The sequence below is a fragment of the Diadema antillarum genome, unplaced genomic scaffold, assembly GCF_040938485.1.
Source record: "Diadema antillarum isolate AM-2024a unplaced genomic scaffold, OU_Dant_1.0 scf00000071, whole genome shotgun sequence".
Lineage (NCBI taxonomy): Eukaryota > Metazoa > Echinodermata > Echinoidea > Diadematoida > Diadematidae > Diadema > Diadema antillarum.
The window spans coordinates 5,238,876-5,259,072 of record NW_027270960.1 but is presented as its reverse complement, the minus strand read 5'-3'; the positions used below and the strand labels follow the sequence as shown (position 1 = coordinate 5,259,072).

At 38.1% G+C, this 20,197-nt stretch overlaps 1 protein-coding gene across 1 annotated transcript in view; it reads right to left on the bottom strand.

The window, feature by feature from the left end:
* LOC139716897 (uncharacterized) overlaps positions 1-16,658 on the bottom strand; it is a 92,505-nt gene extending 75,847 nt beyond the window's left edge. Inside the window, exon 1 of the mRNA XM_071628419.1 lies at positions 15,905-16,658. Coding sequence (XP_071484520.1) covers positions 15,905-16,156 — 252 coding nt within the window. The 5' untranslated portion in view covers positions 16,157-16,658. The remainder of the gene's footprint in view (positions 1-15,904) is intronic.
* Between the last annotated feature and the right edge of the window lie 3,539 nt (positions 16,659-20,197).

Genomic DNA, 20,197 nt, shown 5'->3' with positions numbered 1-20,197 from the left:
TTAAATCTAATTCATCCTTAACTCTTCATGTGCCGCGTTCGCACTCCCGACTCAGTTGACGGCGTGCCAACTTCGCATATATTCTGCTAAAACGCACCAACCCGCCCAAACCTATCGATAAATTGCCAAACGCTACTGTACAATGAAAGCGTGTCTAGCGATTTTGTTCCTCTCACATATAGCTTGCATTTTATGTGGTGATTGACTAACAAGTGATGTTCCCTACTGAATTTGTGTGTAAATTCTAAGTTTCTTTTACTATTTTGTGTGCAAAATGCATGCCTCTTTACAATAAATAATTCCTGGTCATTTCAAAGAAAAGCAAAAACAGATTTGCCATATAATATACATCCGAACAAAGCTTGGAATTTTTTCTACAACTTTGTTCATTACGTCTCCAGCTGAACAGAAATCTAAAAAAGTTACATGGATTTGAAAAACAGAATATTTTTCCAAAGCCCGCCATCATTGGTGCCTCAGAATAATGTGGCACACAGGTGGTTTCCACCATGGCACATAAAGAGTTATACAAATTTATAAATCTGCTCAGTCTATAGTCCAAATTCAAAAGCATGACTGTTAAACTAAAGAATTTTTGGACTCTACCAAGCATCCAGATAAAATAGAATGATTAAAATAAAATATAACACCAAAGCACCATATATGGAGAAAATAGCAGTTTCAGAGGTTGAAACAGGCTAATAATGTAATTTTTGAATCAGAATGCAATATTCTCCACCTCCTTCACAAAAAAAAAACACAAAACCACATATATACATGCAGAGATGCCCGTTGGAATGAAAGAGAGAGCCCTGAAATACATCCACATGAAGCTCCTTTGTACATGAAACAAAAAGCCTGAACTTTGAAACTGCCAGGGACCGAATTCAGGCTTTTGCCTGAAAACTGGAACCCCTGTGCATGCCCACAAACCGTAGTCCTGAGTGTATCAATCCAACGTCTACCCTTACAGAGAAAGAAGTAGGAGTTTGCGAACCCTCGACCCTTTAAAGTTTTTTTTTTTGTTTTTGTTTTTTTCTAGGGGGGAAGTGGTGTGCATACCCTACTTTTTTGTAGCAATGCATGGAATTATTATAGGAAAAAAAAAACCCACACAGATACATGACGTTAAACTAAAAGTAAACACTTAGTAAACACTTTTACATTGTATGGACCTAAATATCACAAAAGGAGAGTCAGATGTTGAACAAGACAGAATTTCAGCAATGAAACAAAATGCAGAGGACTGGCACATTTTTTTATTATTTTTTTTAAGTTGAAGTCGGAAATGATTTGTAACTTTTTGTTTTTCCAATGATTTTTCACAGTAGTTGCCTTGCAGCTTCAGAGGGGGGAAAAACAAGAGTTTTCCGCAGCCAATGTAAACACAGGCCATCATACATAAACAAAAATGGTAGAACAGTATTATTTTTTTTTCATTTTTCACTTTCTCATCCTTTCCTGATCCTTCTATAGCTATAAAAAACAAGCTTGCGTGTAATCAATGTCTTTAAATTCTACAAAGAATTGTCATGTTTCCCACCGTCATTCTAAACTGGCTAATCATACACGAGATGGCTTTGGCATTGTTGCCAGCAGAGACCGCAAGAGTAGTAATGTCCCGAAACTTGCCAGCATGCGTATGTTCTTTGAAAGCCTGCTAAATTTGGCATCCCTCACAATGCCGGGCAGGTTTATTTATAGTTCTCAACATTGCACCCTCCTCCCCCCCCCCCCCCCCCACACACACACACAAACTGAACTTTAAGTGCAGCTTTATTGCTGTTGTTGTTTTCACAATTACAAATTGTGGCTGGTTTCCTTATATGGACAATGTCTTGACCATATGGTGACATAATTGTATTTAAGAACCATGCAGGAAAAGACACTTCCTCGTAAGTCTTATGAAGTCGTAACTCCAGTATCATCTTAAATTTCAGGTACAAAAAAAACATTGAAATATGGCCTTACAGATCACGGGGACTGCCAAACAGACAAACTTCATACAAAAACAAAAACTGAAGACCACCAAGTGACAGCATACTTTCATAATGAATAAACTTAATTTTATGTTGCAGAAAAAAAAATAATGTGAGTTGTTAAAAACTGTCAGCAATGCATGTATAGCATCTTATCTAAACTTTATGTGTATATATTGTAATTTGATTTTGTTAATCACCTTAATGGGGAAAACAAGATTTTACATACCTCTGAGGAGCGGATTCCTTCAACACAACATAACAAAGGGTGCATTTATGCTTCCATTTTGGGGGCCAAAATCAGGCTTTTGAAACGTGATTAGTGCAAAACGCTGTTTTGGAGTTATTTTGCACACAGACAGACAGAATGCAAACAAACTAACAAACAAACCAATACCACTTACCAGGGAGGTGGCCACCTCCCTACCAATACCGATGAAAACATAACCTTCTTCCTTGGCTGAGGTAATAATAGCACAATTTCATAAGCTCAGAGTATGGCCTACATGTAGCAATGATTCATCAAAGAGGAATCAAAACTGTCATACGACACTGGTATTCTTTCAATTACTATCCAGTACCACTAGAATAATGCCTTACGCTAATTGTAATGCAAACACGGAAGATCAGATAAACATTATCACTAAATCTCATGTTGCCCACAGTATATCTAGATACATGACTAATATTTTTCTGCATTTTATGCATCTTTGCTAGACATACAATGTATATGACACAAATATCCCCATTCACCACTAACAAAAAAAGAAATGGTGTGAATTTTAACCCATACGATACTGAATTCTGAAATCCCCATAGACTTAATACACAGGCCTTCAGGTTCCCGTATGGAACGGGTTAATGGTGGTTGTACACTATTTTGGATGAATGCACCAAGGTACTTCATCAATAAAACTTTGTCTTTCTTTATCTAGTACCAAAGAAAATTGGATAGAACTAAATGTATATGATTGTGCCCTATTCTTACCACACGCATGGTTTTAACGGAAATGCCCATATCTACGATAAATCATACACACAGGCATTTCCTTTGCAGTGGGACTAGGGCACATTTCGATATCATTTCCACCAAAGGCTCTGACCCTGCAATATTGTGTGTAAGTTTACATTAAGAAATCGGGTTGCAGGACAAGTCTAACTTCCGTAACCCTTGGTAGATAGTCCATGGGCCAGGCCAAATATAGGTACCACCTGAGGTGGCAATACCTTTTTGGTGTCATTTTGTTTGTCGGGCATAGATGTGCTCATCAAGCTATGATAGCATTTCCAAATGAGTATGGTAGCTTAGTCATAATAAATGAATTTTAAACCTATTTGGTCTCGTTGTTATATCCCTATACTTCTGAATCGAGACCAACCGCTATACAAAGAAGAGCACTGTCTTCTGTATGTTCACAGGTGTTATGTTGTAAACGCGGTGCGCTTAGTCTTTATTCAAGGCAGCGAAGGGAATATAAAAGGGTTATGATGTCCACAGCGCTGAGTCTAATATTCAAGACGGCGAATCGAATATCCAAAGCTTATAATGCAGTGTATATCCCTTTATCTAAAAACAACAACAACAACAAAAAAGCAATTCCTCGTGAATTTTACCGTATTTTTCAATTATTTATCATTTTCCGGTGAAAACGCTACGGTGACGACGCTAATACCACGCCAATGTCGCTTTACTTCCATCCAACAATGAAAGATAATGCAAAAACAATGTACCGGTACACTACAATACATTATTGTAAATGAACGGAGTGATTTTTGTTTAAAACTGCTGTATTTGTTGAGAGGGTGGTATAAAACAGTATAGATAATCCCTTTTATTGGGAACTTTAGATATGATAACGGTACATTGGTCTAGATAAAGACTAAGCACACCGCGTGACAGCTGTGGACATCATAACCCTTTGGATATTCCCTTCGCTGCCTTGAATAAGGACTAAGTGCACGGCATTTACAACAGAACACCTGTGGACATATAGAAGGCAGTGCTCTTCTTTGTATAGCGGTTTAGTTTCGATTCAGAAGTATAGGGATATAAAAACGAGACCAACTTGGTTAAAAATTCATTTATTATGACTAAGCTACTCATTTGGAAATGCTAGTATCATAGCTTGATAAGCACATCTATGCCCGACAAACAAAATGACACCAAAAAGGTTTTGCCACCTCAGGTGGTACCAATAACCCATTTTTTCGGGTCTTGGCCCATGGACTAAGAAGACTGATCAATCATTGCCTGGCAGGAGGATGGACTGCCCTCTATAGCCTCACTCCCGCTGCCAGGTCCTGGATGAAAGATGTAGCCATCACCACACAGGACATGAGTTAGATCAGAAAGACCACAAGCAAGAAGAAGAAGTGACATACTTTATGTACCATAAACAAAACGAAAGGCACACGTGATTGAGTATGCCACCTGCAAGACAATGAATAATCCCTTTATGATATAAGGGGATATTTCAAACTGCTTGGCCAAGCTGTGGCCAAGCCCCATTACCGTTCACACCACAAAGTGAGCATGGTTGAACCACAGTGGAGGACTACCTCCAGAGGTGGTCCCAAATCACACACCATTCATAGTGGGTGAAGCCGGAAAGTTAAGTTTGTGCTTCTTCTAGTGCTATTAGGGACTTCAGAAAATGTGATGTAATCTAGTTCAGAAAGTTTAAGGCAGTGTTAATCTATGAAACTTGTAAAATTAGGATCATATTTCAAAATTAATTTCAAAAGAGGCATACATATACAATCGGGCTTGAAATCAAGCTTCTCAGGATGCTACGTTTAGCCAAAAACATGCTTATTTTGCTATTTGGGTGTTATTTGCACCATTTGACACAGGGAAGTACAACTCCACTACAGAAAATAGCTGGAAGCTGACACTGGAAGCACACCAACATAAACAGTCTAAATACTGCTTTCCATGTTTATCAACTTCACAGAAAAGCATTTAGGGCTTTTTACACTTGTAAAATTTTGCTTAGCCCCGGACCAACGGTGGGGCTAAGGGGGGGCCTTAGCCCCACCGTTGGTACGGGACTATCCTTAGCCCACTTTCTGTTTACACTCGTTTTTGCCAAAGTGGGCTAGCCCCACCGATAGTACGGTACTATCTGGCCCTGCAAAATAGCAGGGGTTAGCACCGCAATTGCGGTGCCAAGCAAGTGAGTGTAAACAGAACGAAAAAATAATCCTGGGCTAAGCGACGGAGACGAAGTCCGACCCTCACTGACCAATCAGAAACGAGGTAGTCAAGTGCTGCCGGTGCGTGCGTGTACGTGTACAGTACACAGCATAATTATGAATATTCATGTGGTTTGGAAAGTCCGGGGCTAAGAAATACGAGTGTAAAAAGGTCAGTTTTCTCCTTAGCCCCGGACAAGAGATAGTACGGGACTAATTGGCAAGTGTAAAAAGCTGAAAAAATTGGTACGGGACTAACGATAGTCCTGGGTCAGAGAAAGTCCGGGGTTAAGAAACACAAGTGTAAAAAGCCCTTTTGTGGCTCAAACGCATTTTGAATTACCTTTTTAATGGCATTTCAATCAAGCATTAGAACCCCATGAAGACATAGTTGCAGATCTATCTATTGCCAAAAAATACTTTCAGAAACTTTGGCATAGGTGATGATACCACAGAACATTTTTAGATGATGATGCACATCCCTAAACCACCTACTTATGGGTGGTTGCAGAGGTGGTTTGCTCTGTTATGGGGTCTATGTGTAGTGATTCATATTCGCATAGAATCTCACAAATGAAGATTAAAGAGGCATGCACCCTCTAAAAAAAGAAGAGTGAAAATCTTCACTCTTGAAGGAGCGAATAACAGGAAAGAGGGAGTTTGAAGTAAAATTGGAGTGAATTTTGAGTGAAAATTTTCATTTTCACTAATTTTTGAGTGGCCTCAGGGATCACTCAAAGATTTTGGGGTGATCCCTGCAGTCACTCCAAAATTAGTGAAAATGAACATTTTCACTCAAAATTCACTCCAATTTCACTCGAAACTCACACTTTTCTGTTATTCAAGGACAAGTTCACCTTCATAAACATAAGGATTGAGAGAATGTAGCAATATTAGTAGAACACATCATTGAAAGTTTGAGGAAAATCAGACAATCCGTTCAAAAGTTATGAATTTTTGAAGTTTTTTTGCAGTACCCGCTGGATGAGAAGACTACTGCAGTGTATGAATAACTTAGATGTCACATGCGTACAACAATATAAGGAAAATATAAAGAGAATTTCACAAAATTCCATCTTTTGAAAAAAGTACACATTCCCCTGACTCGTTACCGATAAATGTTATGGGTAATATTATTCCCCCTGCCTTTAGAAAGAGGCAAGTCAATTGCTCTTTTATTATGCGAAAAAAGTGAAAATATGTTGAATTCTCTTTTATATTTTCTTTATACTGTTGTACGCATATGACTCACAAGCTGTAGTAGTCTCGTCATCCAGCGGTTCCAACACAAAAATTTAAAAAATTCATAACTTTTGCATCGATTGTCCAATTTTCCTCAAACTTTCACTGATGTGTTCTACTAATATTGTTGCATTTTCTCAATCCTTATGTTTATGAAGGTGAACTTGTCCTTTCACTCCTTCAAGAGTGAAGATTTTCACTCTTTCTTTTTTTAGAGAGTACTTGGGCTTCAATATGACTGGTGAGTTTAAATTCATACACTGTACCAAGTCGAATACTTTGCTTGATCAAGAGACAGTGTAAAGGAGGAAGTCCAATATAACAAATACATTGTACATGTGTACATTTGTATGTAACATACGATATTGATTTATTATGCAAATGAAATATGTGGTAATTGTGTGGTAAAGTACAGTCTCATGTGCTACAGAGGTCATCCAATTTCACTTTCAATTTAGCCAAAACATAAAAACTGTTTTGAGGTCTGCTGTCAGGTTATGATTGTCTTCCATATACTGAGTCACTGCCCATACACTACTGTAAAAGTGGATATTTTCACGTGACTAATTTTTCGCGCTTGGCCGGGTCGGAAGAGTTTCGCGTGTTTTTAATTCCACGGAATCAAGACATCACGCACAGGCACATATGGCAAGCAAAAATATTTGCGTGCTTTTATTTTCACGCTAGTTTCTGGTTGCGCGAAATGCGCGAAAATTTGAACACCGCGAAAATTTCCACTTTTACAGTAGCACAAAGGCGAAGCAGTACAGTGCAACGCTTATTGTCCATTTTGGTTGATGGGCAGATTCTACAAATTCTAACCCAACGCTATAAAAGCTTTATGTATAATCAGTAGGGCTACCCTGCACGCATTCAGACAAGGTCCTGTGTCACAGAAAAAGTACTGTGCACCATACAAGGGCTTTTTACACTTGTAAATTTTTGCTTAGCCTTGGACCAACGGTGGGGCTAAGGGGGGGGGGGGGGGGGGGCCTTAGCCCCACCGTTGGTACGGGACTATCCTTAGCCCACTTTCTGTTTACACTCGTTTTTGCCAAAGTGGGCTAGCCCCACCGATAGTACGGTACTGTCTGGCCCTGCAAAATAGCAGGGGTCAGCACCGCAATTGCGGTGCCAAGCAAGTGAGTGTAAACAGAACAAAAAAATATTCCTGGGCTAAGCGACGGAGACGAAGTCCGACCCTCACTGACCAATCAGAAACGAGGTAATCAAGTGCTGCCGGTGCGTGCATGTACGTGTATAGTACACAGCGTAATTATGAATATTCATGTGGTTTGGAAAGTCCAGGGCTAAGAAATACGAGTGTAAAAAGGTCAGTTTTCTCCTTAGCCCCGGACAAGAGATAGTACGGGACTAATTGGCGAGTGTAAAAAGCTGAAAAAATTGGTACGGGACTAACGATAGTCCTGGGTCAGAGAAAGTCCGGGGTTAAGAAACACAAGTGTAAAAAGCTGTACAGTGTAAGACTTTCCCCTCCAAAACCACAGACTGGGTGCTCAAAGGGACTTCCCCCCGTGTCCCAGCAAAACTTGCAGCGATGCTACGGTTAGAGAGCAGCTGGGCTTTATAAAAGAATGAAGCAAAAATCACCCTTTATAACTACCGTACACTCTCTGCAAAGCAAATTCCCTTCATTCTTCAGTCACCTTTCCTGGAGGCTGATTCAAGTTTATGGTAATATGAATATCAAAGGCCAAGAGAGAATGGAAAGAGAGATGAGGCATTGAGTATCTCTTCAAAATAAAAATGGCAATGTCATCATGGCACTGTCATGAGCTAGCTCCAGGTTAGTGGTGGTGTCTGCTGCCTGGTAAGCAGCAACATGCACAGGCCAGGAATAAAAATGATACTATTAGCAAGATACTGAACAAGATATCAGATTGAAACAAGAATTATGAATCAGATTCTGAAGAAGACTTTGCAACTGTTTCAACTCTGCGTGCAGGCTATACAAAGGATTGAAGTGTATTTCAAACACTGGTTAACTTCCAGGATAGTTCATTTCTGTTTTTTTAGTTGGTGTTCATTGTAATCTTATTCACAAAGAGAAACAGCAAAAAGACAGGGGGTAGTTGAAATATATTTCTTGAACAATCAATGACAATTTCAAATCACTTCTTGGGATAGTTTTTACAGCTTTAAAATAAAGGGACTGTATAGTACTGGTTGAGGTAGGGATTCATGTTTTGAACATTCCAAAGTGAGATAATGAAAAGCCTCTTATGAAATATGAAAGAGCATGTAATTTTAAGAAGGATTCAACGTTTATTTCATGAAAATTGGTTTTCAAATGGCTGAGATATCCCAAAAAGTGCTAATAATAAAAGGCGACATGCCACAACTTTATTAGTATCTCTTTGTTTCACCTTGTTTTGGGATATCTCAGCCATTTCAAAACCGTTTTTCATCGAATAAACTTTTGATACCCCTTAGACCTGCATGCTCTTTGACATCTCATAGAGCGGTTTCTGAATATCTCACAAAACGTTAAAAGCTAAATCTTCACCTAAACCAGAACTGTACACACCCTTTAATGTCTGCAAGTTTCTCTGGTAACAATTGGTTGGTGATGAGCCACATTCTTTGACCATACATAATTTGCTACCCTGTTATAAGCTTCATGCAGCAGGTTAAAGATTTGAGGGATTTCTCACTCAGCTTTTCATCTCTAATTGATCTAAAATGTCGGATCTGTTGCAGCACATTGGGCCTCATTCCTGCGACCCCTCTCTCAACCCCCATCCCAAGGTTCTCCATCTCCTAATATTGTTTCTGAGATATCAGAGGCGCACAGGCCAGAAATAAATGATATTACAGGCACACTCCCGAACAAGGTTGAAACAAGATATTTTGAATTAGATTTTCCAGAAAACTTGGCAACTGTTATAACTCTGCAAGGAGGCTACCCAAAGGATCGAGGGTGCAAACAACGTGTGTGGGGGTGAGTCAGCATTAATCGGGACATTACAAGTGCTAGACAAATCTGGTTTAAATAGTTTCATAAGTTAGCGAAAACTACTTAAGGATAATATCTGCCAATGCAGAATAAATGAAAAAACAAACAAACAGTGTGTCCATCGCCTTCTGGAAGATTTATTAAAGCAGGAAGTGGTCCTACAAAATGATAACAGGATTGTGTGCTGAGGGTAATGCTCGGGACACGTTATGAAAGAAGATATTGGATAGTTGTACTTAACCCTCAGGTAAGTGTCAAAGGCCAATTATTTTGCTAGTGACAGTAGGGAAATTAACACAATGTCCTTCGTGTGAGGCATACAGGTAAATAAAGATTTGCAAACATTTAAGGAGCAGAGACCAGCATTAGTTAAATACTAGGACAGAAATGGGGAAAAAATGGAAACTTGTGCACCCCCTTCCCCCCCCCCCTCAACTCCAACACACACACACACACACACACACCATTTTACAAGCACATCAGGACTGTAAGATATGGACAAGGATAAAACAAAAAGGTTATTGAGACCAAACTTTGAAAATTACATAGCCTAACACTTAATGGTTCATCTAAACAAACAAACACACACACACAAATGATATATAATGATAGTCAAATGCACCAATATTCATGGTTATGGTATTCAGCACATGTGTAATCCTAGGCAACAGCGTGGAGAACTTAAAATACAATCAAATTCCTATTTAAAGTTTAATAAGAAGAGAAGAAATACACATCATAACCTCCTGTTCCAACATCATGAGGTCCTAAATTTGACTAAAACAGTACTGTAAAAGTGGATATTTTTGCGCGACTAATTTTTTGCGCTTGGCCGAATAAGAAGAGTTTCGCGTGTTTTTTAATCCGCAGAATCAAGACATGCACAGGAACATATGGCAGGTAAAAATTTTCGCGTGCTTTTATATTCGCACTAGTTTCTGGTTGCGCGAAATGAGCGAAAATTTCAACACTGTGAAAATTTCCACTTTTACAGTACTACAGTACTACTTCTTCTTTTAGGACTAGCTACAATGTGTAATTCTTTGACACCATTACTTGTGACAAAAGCCTATAAGAATAGTTGCACTCGAAATGTTTATTTTCGGTCAATCGGCCAATATTGATTTTGAGTCAAGCTACGGTCACAAAGGTTTGTACAAATGATGCATTCGTACAAATTCTGGAGTTCGTAGAAATTCGTAGATGGGGCACAGATTCTTACAGCCTTCTTACGAATTTTGTACGAACGCTGTTTAATTCGCAAGAAAAAATTGTGTAACTACGCCTTACGAGTCCCTTACGAACGCCTTACAAACTCGAAGAGTTGTTTGTAAGAACGCCGTACGAATCTTTGTTAATAAGGCATTCTTACAAAAGACGTAAGAGCCCTCCATGAACAACTTAAAGGCGTTCTTACAATCATCATAAGAATTTAAGGCTTCAAGAATTGTCTCTTGACCCTCCAAAATCTTGCGTAGTTGTTAGATGTTTACAAATACGACGCCTTACGAAGAGAGGGTTTCGTACAAAGTTAAAAAAAATCTTGGACAAGACCATCGACCAGGCTACGAACTTACGAGCAGTCTACGAACGCTGGTTTCGTACAGCCTTCTAAAGAAGATCAGGGAATAATTTTCCTGGTATCGTATCGCAATTTGCTATGTGTATTTTTACACCACTGCTACACAAACTAACTTTTGTGTAGCAGTTTTCTTACATAGAAGTGTACAGGATATCATTGAAGATATTTTTCACCAGCTGAAATCGCTAATCAAATTTGAGTTTGAAAATTATTCCCTGAAGATCTTACGAAATTGTCTACAAATCGTTCGTACGGCGTTTGTGACTGAGCCTTGAAGAGCATCCTTCATTCACAGGGCAACATAATCGGAAACATTATGTACGAAAGAGGATGAGGATTTCTTGTTTATAATTTCCCTTTTTGGACCATTGATAGATTATTCTTCTTTTTCAGTCAGACATACATGTACCTGTAGAAGGACATATTTATTTTTTTGAACCCACAAATCTCTAAAAACAAAATCCTTGAAAGGAGAGCAAAAATTACCATTACTCAATAATAGTCCGTAATACGGTATCATATCAGTACATTCTATGTACTTGTAACTGTACAAATATCTCGGTAGAATTCCCAGCTCACTTTGCATCGTAGAAAACTGTCAGCTCACTTCCTCTTGTATTTTGTGTGTAAACACACACACACACACACACACATATCCTTGCAATATTAAAGGGGGAAGTCACCTTTCAATTAACATGTTGCTGCTGTTCTACATTATGTACTTGACAGACATGTCCGAGATCATACACAATGCCTTGCCAATAACCTCTGTCCATTGTCTGTATTTGCACGACCGGCTAATTCATGCCTAATATCTTGTGCGATGCCATCAATCATTAGTTCAAAGGTCTCTCTTCTTTTATGTTGGTGGGGTAGTCTCAAGATCATGATACTAAATATTGTCTGCTCTTCTGTCATGGCTCTGTAGTGAGTATGATATGTTTAGGATGATAAAGTGAGATAGAAGTGCTGAGGGCAGTGACTAGCAATCCAGTTCATTTGCAATTACAGTTTGTAAGCAAGCGGCATTGATTAGCAAATGAATTCTGCACACAGGAAGAAGACCTAATGAAACCAAACAAGCACTTCATATTGTCTCATCAAAACATACAATGTAGTACAACGTAAAACATTAACAGTGCAAATTCCAGCCAGAGAGAATCGTGACACATACATTAGTACTGTAAAGACATGACTACTTGGTGTTGGCTATGTCTGGCTATTGGAGAAAAAATCTATAAAACACTCTTTGGTGTACTCTCAAGCTTTCCACCATTTTTTTTTTTCAGAACCACGCATTTGGCATCAGAGTGGTATTGGTATTAAACATGATGAAATTTGTGTCAAGACTTGTCACCTTTTGATACACACTAGAATCATAACTCAGTGAATGTGCCATGATAAGTACTGTAGCACAAGACGTGAAAGGGTTCTAACTTTCCTGTTCAATATTTTCTTTTTTAAAAATTATATCACTGTTGGTATTTTTCGGCAGCTTGTTATTTGTAGTATACCCAGCAAGCTTCAAATACAGAGCTCTAATGCCATCAGACGCTACGCTGTGCATTTACTAACAGTCCAGTTATTGGTTTCTGCATTTACATCCTGCGATTATCATTAACTTTTTGTTTTTTGTTTTTGTGGCTACTGTGTATATAAACAGCAAGAAAAAACAAAATGATTTGGCTGCAAATAAAGTGCTAATCTCAAGCCTGAGTATTCCTACACAGCAACCACACTGTCACCTCGGGAACATGAGTATGCAGGTCCATAGTGTGGCAAGTTGTCTATTAGATGGGATTTAAAAAGCTGACAAATCTGTTCACACACGAAAGAAAACATCATCACGATCGTTTCTACAACAAGATATCAATCAATCAAGCTGGACCAATTATGCATTGCAATGCATATCGCTAGAGTTCACAATCTTTGTGTTCACACACGAGCATTATGGTTTATTTCACATATTTTTCACAAGCTTCAATTTTAGGTGTGTGTGAACAGAAATGTGGATGGCTCAGTGACAGTAAAGTAGTAGTGAACTAATGTATTATAAGCTATTATTTTTGTGAGGATTGAATTTTTGTGCATTTTGTAAATTATTGTTGGATTGTGAATCTAACAATTCACCATTAGAAAATGTCACCATGCACTACATATCAAAAGTACCTGGTAATTTTAATAATAAATAGTGCACTTGCGATAGCCTTGATGTCAATTTTCAAAAAGGTAACATCATGCAAAAATGTCTGTGACCTCCTTATTTGCGAAAATATCTGTACGCTGAAATAACAGCTTATAAATACAGTAAGCTGGTGACAGGGGCTCTTGTAAGTGAGGTTCACAAAATGTATTTTAAATCTTACAGATTGGTGATTAGCTAACAGTTTTGCCCTACACATAGACACACCTAGATTAGCAATTTAGATTAGTCAATGATTTAAACCAGCAGTTAGTTAGATTTCCTAAGTTTAACCTTTATCCTTGAGCCCCGATCAGTAGTTTTTGAGGGAGTGCGTGAACATGATGATCAACAAACTTGAAAGTTAGCATTCCGACCTTTCAATGAACCCCATCCCCCAGCTTCCGGGGTCAACCTCCAACGTGTAGAGTACACCACTGTGCATGAGTATACACTGTAGACTGTATTGTCCCGCATTATGAGGTTTATAATCAGCGCACTGTATGTATGTACTGTATTTCTTCCGGTTCTGTGGTTTAATCATCTAGTGGGACTCTCGTTCATGTTTTTCTAATCTTCTTTAGCTGTTGTGTGGTCAGTGTGGACATGCATCATAGTTTAAAACTTTTAAAAAAAGTTATTCCTAGAGATCAGCAACATTGTCTGAATGTAAAGTACAATGTAGTTATCTACTAAACTAGTTTAAAATGTACAACCTTTGTAAGACCTTACAACCACAAGATTCAGAGCTTCAATGAAAGTGCAAGCACTTGCACCATAAAATGTATAACTCCCTTGGCATTCACTTTATTAATCTAAGTTCCCTAGTGTTGTACCTTGAGGTTAGCTAAGCCAACTCAGTGTGAACCTGAACTGTGAAGTGAAACTAGACTGACTGCACTGATATTTTAATAAATCTGCCACAAAAGAAAAAAAAAATAATAATAAAAACTCTGCCACACATTACCACTGTACGTCACATACACCTACAGTATTGTATCATGGATCACATGATTTCAAAAAATAACAAACACTGTAAGTAATGATGTGTTAATATCTATTGTAGCATCACAATGCTCTTTTAAAAAGGTTAGGTCACAAACTATGATCCAGGGACATTCCAAGCCACACATGCCAACCAACTCAGGTACTGGATTTAGTACTAGCAGTCAATGATCTATAAAAGAAAGAAAATGAAGGGCACTTTCCTCTTCATGATTGATGTTGGATACAAGCCAGCTTGCCTGAGAAAGTGATTGTGCTTTAAATACTAGTTTGTGTCCAGTATGAATGTGTGTCAGTGTGTCTGTCTGTGTGTCTGTAAAGCCCTATTGGGGCCTATTGAGAATGCAAAAAAAAAAAACAACCAACAGCATGTTATCTTCACCCTCAAAGAAATTGATTCCTTAATCAGCACGTGCATGCACAGTGCTAGGAAGTTGGAGGCATCTCCTAGGCTAGTCCCTCTTGTAACCATGGTGATACAATAAACGCAAAAGTTTGCCCTGACCTGCTGATCACGTAAACAAGCTCCCTGCCCCCACGTCACCATTGTATGAGGCATCCGATCATAGGAGGGAAAAAAAAAAGTATCTCTGATGATGATTCATTACCCTAAAACACCATGGGCTCTCCACGAAGGGTAACAGCAATCCTTGCCTTCTAGAAACGCATGGAACAACTGGGATTCCGATAACACTCAATGTATGTCTGCATGTGTGTGTGTGTGTGTGTGTGTGTGCGTGTGTGTGTGTTTGTGTGTGCATTAAAGTTCTTTCTTTTTCTTTTTCATGCTGATAATATTTCATTCAATGATATTTTTGTTGTATGATATAATTTGTTTTTGTTTTATGATTGTATTTCAATGTACACTGTAGTACCGACATTTTATATTCAAGATGAATTTTTTGGGATAATATATTTTTGAAATTTAACAAAAATATATTGATACTGACATAGAAAAATGTGTGAAAAATATGTATGTGTGTGTTGAGAACTTTAATTTCTACACCATACTATACTTTTCATAAATCAATATTCAGAAAGTACATTGTATAATTTGTCAATTACTGTACTTATACCGGTATGCCTATATTTAGCCAATCCTACTGTATATCATCATCATTACCATTATCGTATCATATTCTTGTTCTCCATTGAACAAATACTGAATATCTTACTGCTGAATGATTGAAAAGAAAATAACAAAACAATACTTGTTGCTCCAAAAGAAAAAGTAAAACAAGACTAAGAGCATCATCTAATAACATCACAAAACACTAAATGTGTTTCATTCATCACAAGTAGTAGTTACCAACTGTAATATCAATGATAACGATAATAATGATAATAATAACATTGATGATAACAATAATAATAATAATAATGATAATAATTGTTTTACCTATTATTATTACTATCATTATTATTATCATTATTATAACTGTAAAAAATGCTAGTAATAACAATATGTTATGACATCAAATAATATATAAAAAAATAACAGCAATATTAAATTACTATCACCACATGAATGAAAACAATCACTCCAAATCGTTCAACCAGATAGGCCTTTAAACACAGAATTATGCTATATTGCCCTGGAGTTCGAATTTAATATATGAATGTATGATGGTGTTTTAGAATTTCATGACCGTATCGGTATATGGCAACCATGCAATCAATGTCATAACACAAAATTATTTAAGTTGTGAACTTGTGTTTACACCTACTATTTCTAGGCCTACCTTAAACCAAATTGCTGACTCCAATCCTGTAATGGATGCCTCTACCACTTCTCTGCTCCTCTTTCTGCCCCGTTTGGACGAAGTTTCCAAGTCTATTACAGGCACACTTCCATCGTGGAGGTAAATTTTCCCGAATATTTTCCATCTTTCGCACCCGCCATTACCGTCGTCTATGGTCGAGGTTACACGCGAGCATGGCAGTTGCAGGCCGAGAGGGCAGCCGGAACCCCGGCCGCGCATGTAGAGGAACATGCCGCTGACAATCAGCTGCTCCAACCAACTTCAAAGTCGTTCTCACCTCTCATACTACTTTCTAAACTTTTGCTCAGAGAGTAGCCACTAAGTTTATTTCTCTGACGACCTCTTGGAATTGTCAACCTGTAACGTCCATGCAGTATTGTACACATACATCTACTTTGCAGTTATGTTTTTTACGTCCTATTCATGAATGGCAGACTCCCAGCTGACACGACGGTATACACACTGTATGTCACATTGTCGCACACAGCACAGCTGGCAAATCGAGTACAGTAAGCAACGCCGGTGCAGTGCAGTGGTACATTGAGAACCGGTGAATCCACTTTCCAAACTTCCTTTTCCACACACTGTTCGCCAACTTCCAGGCCTATTTAGATTATCACGTACCGTACTTAGTATTGACAAGACGATGAGGTCACAATTTTCTAAAAATGCCAGGTTCACTTGCGTATTGGTACTTACAGTTACAAGCCTCTATGGTATTAAGCTAGAGGAAACGAGGGTGGTTTTCTGGTATAAAAGATAAGTTCTATGACAACAGGTATAAAGTACTCGAAGTGTAGTTGTGTCATAGAGATGTATACTAAAGTGTTCTTAGTATATATCTCTATGAGTTGTGTCTATCTCTAGCCTTCTTTCAGTCGTGTAGTTACACAAAATATCATACGAGCAGTCTCCCAAAAGAAGTGTTTTCTTCTTCTTCTTCTTCTTCTTCTTCTTCTTCTTCTTCTTCTTCTTCTTCTTCTTCTTCTTCTTCTTCTTCTTCTCCAGGGCAATAACAATGAAACATTGATTTGAATAAGACGATGTGAATACAGTCCTATCACGGCCAATTTCAGTTCAAAATTAAAAACAGTTCATCAGTGTTTTGATATCACACCACGTTATAAACCCGGAAGTGAGTTGTAACATTGTGTTATTCTATCAGGAACATTACTAAGCTTAGAAAGGGAGTGGGGAGGGGGGTGTTAATGATGATAATGATTGCCACAGAACAAAAGAAATCCCTAAAAAAAAAAAAAGATGATGCACATCTGTTCAAACCCACTAGACATAGGGTCAAGGCATATGCACTAATTCACTTAGAAAATGAATTTGAAAAGGACTTATAAAGATAATGAATATTTCAAATAGCGGTTGTATCTTTTTTTTTTCTTTTTTAAGTGCAGAAGACCAACGCAGAACCGAATACTCAGTATGTGCCTAGTGGTATATATAGTACATAGATGAAAGACAGACTAAAATGAGTTTTCAAGTATGCCTATTATATATAGCCCATCATTATGCATCCCCAAAGCAAGACAACTAAATTTATAATCTCATAACCTTCACTGTCTGACTCATAATGAAATGAAAACACATAAATACATTGTATCAATAAAAACAAAAGTTCAGTCACGAAGGTTACATCTTGAAACATTTTCGTCATGACTTGTGCTTTTCCTGTACACACGGAAATAATACTTAGCCTACTAACTAATACATACTAAGTTACATGAACTATTGCGGGCACTTCGGAAGAAAAGAGGGTTTCGATTATGAATAAAAAGAGCGTGAAGGGTGTTGTTTTGTTTGTTTTTTTCTTCCGAAGAACGCATTCGATTGTTCATATGGGTTTTAATTTCGTTTTCTCCTCTTCCTACAAACTGTTTTTACTCTGATGTGACTATGATCAAGATGTAGAAAGTTCTCTTGCACTTGGAGGGTAAATGTACCCCCCACCCAAAAAAAGAAAGGGGGGGGGGGGCCTCTATACGATGTGTAATATCCTTGATATCTTTTGTTGTTGTTGTTGTTTTTTATACATTTGCTACTACATGGATATTACGAACTGTAGTAAGTGATCAATATTGAAGACGGTGTTATGAAAAAAGGACAACTTTTGGCAATTCCTCTATAAGTTTTGAATCGACGGCTCAATTTTCCTCACACCTCAATAATTATTGTAGGGCCTATGTTCATCAATATTTCTGCATTCAATTGAATCCAAGTATAGGAGCTATATTGGGGGGGGGGGGGTGCGCACCGGGCGCCTCCCTTTACCTTTTTTTTTGAAAATAAAATAAATAAAAAGAAAAATGCGCTGATGCCTTTTTGTTTTTTGTTTTGCTTGTCAGCCATGCATAAGTGGCACCAGATTCTTCTTTTGCACCCCTCCCCCTTTACGGAGTTCCTGGATCCGCCACTGGGATATGATATAAACACTACCCCACATTATCAAAGGGACAGACGGCCGGGCGAAGAGGGTTTGCAGTACAAAGAGGGGAAAAGGAAAAAAGGATTATGATGGTACTGTAGGCCTATGTTTGGTAGTATAGTTGTTAGAAGAAATACAGCAGTTTACATATTTTTGTTGGAAATGAAGTAAATGAGAAATGAATTGAGGTATGAAATGAAATGAAACGATGAAATGAAATGAAATGAAATGAAATGAAATCATCGATATACTGTATCATCAGCATTTTGCTCCTTTACTGAATGTATCATGGAGTATCACATGCCACTGTTCACATATACGCACGGGAATGAGTACGTTCGGATGGGATTTTATACCAATTAGCCAGTAATGCAGTTTTCCTCTGCGGTGCTAATACGCAAAGCTAATTCTTGGATTTTTTCGGTAAGATATTTCAATATTGTACACCAAGCCACAAAATGTATAAGTCTCCCTCACAAGTGTGAGAATGTCACCATCTCGTGGGGACTTGTAAGAAACGAATAATTCGACAAGAATATCTTATCTCTATTGACACCCCTCCCATTTTTTTTTTGTGTGTGTGTTTAATCTGCCTTCTTTTCTCGTGGCTTTGTTCATCAGAGTTTTGATGAAAATCATCAGTAATTGAGTATCTTGTCATCTATTATCACAACACATCAACTCGCAGCTGTTCCCTTAGAGAATCTGGAAGTTTTATCATTCGAAGCCTGTGAGATAAAATCGCCGTGTCTCGTTGTGTCTGGGAAGGCCCTGAAGCATTGATACAAATAAACGCACTTGAAAAACAAGTGTCTTGAATTCCATAGCTCTTCTTATATCCTTTATCGGGTTCATCCTCTCCCATCCTTCATCCAAGAACCTTGCCTTCCCTTAATTGTTGATTTCAATGTAGGTACTTTCATCTATGACACAGTCATAAAAGTAATGACTCATAAGAATGATACAATATTCCGCTATTCAATAACCCGCTGCGTCATCTGTCTTTCAGTCATGCAGTCTGTCTTCCAAAGGCGGAACCATTCTTCCGTTTTCGTCTATACATTTTCTCTGCTGTGGGCGGGGGAAGGAAGGGTGTATGTTGGGAGAGTTACGTATTTTGTCACCTTTAAGTATCATGGGAGAAAATTACTTAATAGTCATGTCACGTTAAAGTATAAATGAATATATCATGGGAATATTGTGGGCAAACACAATGGTTGATATTCGTTCTTCCGAAGGCTTGTTGATCCTAAACTGAAAAAAAGGTTGGTTATTTCGAAGATTCGCTATTCTGATACACTCCAATTCCGTATATCCAGATGCTCGTAATCCGAAAATGAAAAGGGGTTCGTCAATCCGAACATTTCGAGCGTTATCCCGAAGGTTATTCCGAAGGTTCTTTAATCCAAAGGCTCTGTAATCCGAAAAAGGAAAACAGGTTCATCATTCCGAAGGCAAAATACGAAAATGAATATTTAGGTCTGTTAATCTAAAAATGAAAAGATGCGTACCCGAACGAACCTTCGAAACAACGAACCTCCGAAAAAAAAAAAACAACCTCTTTATCTTCATTTCCTACACTCAGCGCGTTGGTTAATGAATCTATGATGTTCATTTTCGGAATTACAAACCTTTTTGATAACGAACGATTGGAATGACGAATTGTATCAAGACACAATAAATCTCTTTTTCAAGGACCTAGCAGAATTCAAACATGGAACCGCCGTTCGGAAGTTATCACACCTTCCTCATCACATGATGCCCCACAGCGGTGGCCTGCGATAGTGCCATGCAAAAAAGAAAGAAAGAAAGAAAAAAAGAGGTTGGGACGATGTCTT